The following is a 5,988-nucleotide window of genomic DNA, read 5'->3' on the forward strand; positions in this document are numbered from 1 at the left end:
GTGACCTTGGCTGAACTCATCACACCTTTTCTTTTTTCCATCAAATCCAAATTATTTTTCATAAATAAATAAAAAAATTTTTTTTTTCATAAGCCACATTAAATCTACTTCCTTCAATAACTGATCAAACAAGTCTGAAACTTTTTTCTGGCCATTTCACATTTTATGCACAGGATGGTGAACAGGATTTAAAAATTAGATCAGTTACATAAGAGTCAGCAAGATGATTATCACAGACTTTAATGAGCGTCATTTACTTTAACCGCAGTGTCGTACGGAACATCTTTAATTAGTGCCGCACAATTTCTATGTTTTGCCAACTGAATCTCCTCACAGAAATACACTGATGTCAATTCCAGAAAATCCCTTTAGGATTAGATGGAAAACAAATTTTGCACTCTAATTATAGTCACTGACCTATTAGTAGTCTCCAAGATTTTCATTCCTTTAATCCCACATGTTTTAGAGGCCAAAATTTATACTCAGAAATTCTATTTGTCTTAACATCACAAGGCAAGTAACAAGCTGTTACAAATCCTTCTCAGAAAATCCAGGGAAGAAAAATATTCTACTTCGTCTTAACATTTTTCACACCTGTAAATATTTATTTCTCAAAATTTATTATCATCATCGTTCTTAGATTTCAACTCATTTATCTTTCTAGCTTTTCTCTAAATTGAAAACTGTGAGGAGCTAAGATAAGACACGATACTGCAATTCATCCTGACTTTTTCTGATTAAAAGGAAGAATTTCAAAACAGACAGGTAAGGTCACAAATTATTTCTATTAAATACTTCAAGTTTGTGTTGTTGTTAGGTGCCATTGAGTTGGTTCCGAATCATAGCAACCCTATGTGCAACAGAACAAAACACTACCTGGTCCTGTGCCAACCTCAAAATAATTGTTATGTTTGAGCCCATTGTTGCAGCTATGTGAATTTAAAGTAATTTCTAATTTAGCTGAATAATGAGATGGTTTATATTTAACACTTTTAAACAAACGAATAAAATGTTTAGCCAGCTTCTTCCTTTTGATGTTTATGGAAAAATTACCTACAATCTTATGGAAAAATAAATCCATTCTGAACATACAATTCACATGATTAACATCTTCAGTTGAAACATTCTACTGTGATCACTAGATGAGATAACCTTGTAAAGCAAAACAAAATTTGTTCTTAAAAATCCTAAACTATTTAAAGGGCTTTAGAAAACTAAAGTATAAAGGCAAACTTAATTTAGTAGTTTATAAATTATTGTGATATAATTCAGAAAATTTTATAATTTTCCAAAGAAACAGAAATAAAGTAGATAAGATTGCAAAGCATGATTGATGTAATTAGTGTTATTAAATTGTACACTTGAAAAATCTTCAATTGTCAAGTGTTGTGTTACATATGGAGCCCTGGTACCACAGTGGATAAGAGCTTGGCTCTTATCCAGATAAGCCGAGCAGTTCAAATCTACGAGCTGTTACTTGGAGACCTTATGGGGCAGTTCTACTCTGTCCTATAGGGTCACTGTGTGTTAGAATCAACTCAATAGCAGCAAGTTTGGGGTTTTTTGGTTTAGTGTTACATATATGTTTATAACGATTTTTTAAAAATAAGTTCAAGTGATAGAAAGCTAACTAAATTTTTTTCAAATAAAGAGTTTCGAGTGATGTAGGCTCTTCTGCAAAATTAATAATCTCAATTTGCAGAGGGCACAGTGGTCACTTAGCATCCTTGGTAGGGTACTGAAAACAAGTTCACTTGATCAGAGCAGAGCTAGGATTTGAATCAATTCTGAGTATCCACCATATCATTTTAAAATTCCCTTCACAGAAGTTTGGAAACCCTGGTGGCATAGTGGTTAAGTGCTATGGCTGCTAACCAAAAGGTCAGCAGTTTGAATCCACCAGGCACTCCTTGGAAACTCTATGAGGCAGTTCTACTCTGTTCTGTAGGGGTCACTGTGAGTTGGAATGGACTCGATGGCAAAGGGTTTGGTTTTTTTTGGTTTCACAGAAGTATAAGTCAGACTTAATCTCCAAATGCTTACAATGTGATAAACAAATTGTGCATACACATATAATAAAAACAATGTAGATTAGACATGAGAAATTCTAGATTATGTTGAGTACATAACATATGCGTAAGGACTCAGAAATGGAGATCAGTGTGGTCTGGGTTTTTCAGTTAAAATTTTATTAAAAATTTTTTTTTTTTTTAATATATGTAAACTATGCCCTAAGTAAAAGATTGAAAGGACATAAATATTTGTTCAAAGTGCCAAATATCTATATTTGGAAAATGATTTGTAAGAAATAATAGCATGGGTAGAGTCAGTGTTTATGGAAATAAGTGAGTGTGGTGCTAGGGGTGGGGGATGAGGGAATTGAACAATGGATGGAGAGAGTGAGAAAGCCTAAACAGCTATTGGTGAATGTGGTAAATAAGGATGGAGGTGGATCAGGTTACAGAAAACCTTATAAGCCATCCTAAAAAAATTGAATTTATCTTAGAGACAACAAATAATGAAGTCTTCCTGGCAGCAGAGTGATGCCTCTGAAAATATCATGACGTGATGACCATTGAACTGTAGCAAAGATAAGTAGATCTGAAAATGATCAGGAGAATGTGACCTTAAATAAGTTATCAAACAAGGGAGAGCATCTGTCTGATAAATAGTAGAGGTCTCTACAGAACATACTGGAGAGGATACAGAATGGATGTTTATCAAATCTCATAGTATGGTCACAATTATTAGAGTATCATCACCAAATCTCACAATATTAAAACAGCAGGGGACATTTCCAGGTAGAAATGGAAAGTGTTCAGATAAATAAGGAAAATAGTAATATTTTATTTATGACTAGACTAAGAAAATTTGGTCCATCATAGCCAAATGTGTTAATAAAAATATGAAGATGACATACACCAATTAACTTATTAAGGAAATCAATGAAATTTTATTTCCCTAGCTTTCCTAGGTAATTTTTTTTAAAGAGTCCCCTCCTTAATACTGAGGAAACTTGGTCAACATTTTAAATTATAAATATAACATACCTATAGTATGTTATTTTTAAATATTCACTGCATTAGGATAGTTTATAAAAAAATGTTTGCTCAGTGAAAAAAATATATATGCAGGAAAATTGATTTTCAATGCACTTTAAGGATCATCAATACAAAAACTGACATTGAAATATTTGAGAACACTAACTCTAGGGTACCCTGCATTAGTTCACTATTTTGTGTAAATTTATAAACACAAATCTTTTCACTGCAAGCATTTCCCTGAAATTATCAAAATATTCTTATGAATTTTGAGCTTCAGCCCTTGAGGTCATATAAGATGACACTTGGGAAACTAATGTCCCCTAGAATTATGTGTGCCTGTATTTCAGAGACAGCAGGGGAAGCTTGAGGGAGTGGCTACTCCCTGTTGTCCAAGAGAAATTCAAAGGGAAAATTAGACACACTGTAGATTAGAATATTATCTCTCCATAATTTCTGTCTCAACAGAGAAAGTAGAGATGACCCAGGACATTCGCTCCTTGACAACTGAGTTTATCCTCATAGGATTTACGGATCACCCAGACCTGAAGGCCCTTCTGTTTGTGGTATTCTTTGCTATCTATCTGATCACCATGGTGGGGAATCTTGGGTTGGTGGCATTGATTTTCATGGAGCGCCGTCTCCACACACCCATGTACATCTTTCTGGGCAACCTGGCTCTGATGGATTCCTGCTGTTCCTGTGCCATCACCCCCAAGATGTTAGAGAACTTCTTTTCTGAGGACAGAATGATTTTCCTCTATGAATGCATGGCACAACTTTATTTTCTCTGCCTTGCTGGAACTGCAGACTGCTTTCTCCTGGCAGCAATGGCCTATGATCGCTATGTGGCAATATGTCGTCCACTGCAGTACCACACCATGATGTCAAAGAAACTCTGCATTCAGATGACCACAGGGGCCTACATAGCTGGGAACCTGCATTCCATGATTCACGTAGTACTTCTTTTAAGGTTAACCTTTTGTGGCTCTCGTCAAATCAATCACTTTTTTTGTGACGTTCTTCCTTTATACAGACTGTCCTGTGTCAACCCTTATGTCAATGAACTGTTGATTCTTATCTTTTCAGGGTCAGTTGAAATCTTCAGTATTACCACAGTTCTAATCTCTTATCTTTGCATCCTTTTCACTATTTTCAAAATGAAATCCCAAGAGGAAAGAGGCAAAGCTTTATCTATTTGTGCATCTCACTTTCTCTCACTCTCAATATTCTATGGTTCTCTTCTCTTCGTGTACATTCGGCCAAACTCATTTAAAGAAGATGATAAAGATATACCAGTTGCTATTTTTTATACTCTAGTAATTCCTTTATTAAACCCTTTTATCTATAGTTTAAGAAATAGAGAGGTAATAAATGTTATGAAAAAAATTATGAAGAAGAGAAAACCTCATAACATTCTGAAACAAAGATCCTTTGTGACAAATTGATTTTAATTAGATACACTTTTTTCAAAGTCAAGGAAACAGGGAAAATGGAAAATGGTCACTTTGTATATCATATATTAAATCAGTAAGACACATAATTTATAGATCATGTATAAATGGCTAAATAAGTACAGGAAGGAGGGATTCTGCTAAAATATATTTTAAGAACTAAACTACTAGGATCTCTTAGGAGTGAATTAATTGACTATTCCTAAAGTTGGAAATTCTGTCAGAGTGGAGTTAGCTACTATTTTCAACATATCCAACAAATCTAGGAATAATAAAAAAAAAAAAAAATTTTTTTTTTTTTTTGTCCGCATATAAAGGTAGCCTCCAGTTAGCATTGCTGGCAAATTCGTGGAACCCCTAAGGGTAGTCTTACAAACTTACACACATTTCAAATTCTCTTGTATTAATGACTTAAACAACACCATCTAGCAGAAGCAAACCGTGCACTTGAATTCAATTCTCAAGTTTCTTTGAGTTTTTCAAGAATTTATGTTAGAATATGGATTTATACAGAATGTGTATTCTCAAATCAAGAACATCTTTATGCCTAGTGTTAGTCATTTTTCCTGTCGAACTTTTTTTTTTTGCAGGATGGGTAATGTTTTATTTTGTTATATATAAGGCCACTGGGAGGCAGAGCTGACTCAGCCTCACCTAACAACAACAAGAATATTCATACGATGGAATATTATAGAGCAGTAAAAATGAAAGGACCCCCCAACTACATGCAGTAACAGGGATGGATCTTAGAAACACCGTAAGAGTAAAGGACGCAAGTCAAGGAAGACGACGTACAGTATGGGGCCATTTTTATAAAACTCAAAAGTGAACAGTAACCAATGTACTGTTTCGGGATACAAGCATTTGTATTCAAGATAGCCCAGTGGTGATACTGTAATTCTCAAGTTGGGTCCTAGTTCACAGATACTTGTTTTATTGTTAAATTTCAGACCCTACATGTGTATCAGACTCCAGGTTAATGTGCTTTGCTCTTCACCGAAGTTTGGTGGTTCAGGTCTACCCAGAGGCGTCTCAGAAGAAAGGCCTAAGAAATCAGCCACTGAAAACCCTATCAAGCACAGTCCCACCCTGTCACACGTGGGGTCGCCATGAGTCATGGCGACAGGAAGCCAACTGTTTTGTTAACATATATATTACATGTACCTTTGTATATGTCAAATACCACATGATACAGTGTTTTAGGCTGTGGTCCAGTCAGTTCTTAAGATCATTTGTAGCTCTAAGCTATGCTTTCTGAGCTACACTGTAGCAATTATGAGTTTAGGGAGATTTGGTAAGATGCTTTACTCAGCTGTTTATTTCGGAAAGAATTAGGCACCAAAGGGCTCTTGCTGCTCTCTCTGGAGAGTGAATCTTAAAAGAGTCCAAATATTTCATTCAGTCAAAGAAGGCTGCCTCCAATGAAGCGTACTCGACTTCTTTTATAGCCCCTTAAATAGAAAACTTGTTATAGTGACAGCCATGCTTCTGTG

The 5,988-nt window shown here is 35.1% G+C and overlaps 1 protein-coding gene across 1 annotated transcript; it reads left to right on the top strand.

Moving 5' to 3' along the window:
• Nucleotides 1-3,520: 3,520 nt before the first annotated feature.
• LOC126061372 (olfactory receptor 5K1-like) lies at nt 3,521-4,489 on the top strand. Its single transcript, XM_049857874.1, has one exon. It carries the CDS (start codon nt 3,521-3,523, stop codon nt 4,487-4,489), a length of 969 nt encoding a protein of 322 aa, XP_049713831.1.
• Nucleotides 4,490-5,988: the final 1,499 nt, after the last annotated feature.

This window comes from Elephas maximus, chromosome 18 (genome assembly GCF_024166365.1).
Source record: "Elephas maximus indicus isolate mEleMax1 chromosome 18, mEleMax1 primary haplotype, whole genome shotgun sequence".
Lineage (NCBI taxonomy): Eukaryota > Metazoa > Chordata > Mammalia > Proboscidea > Elephantidae > Elephas > Elephas maximus.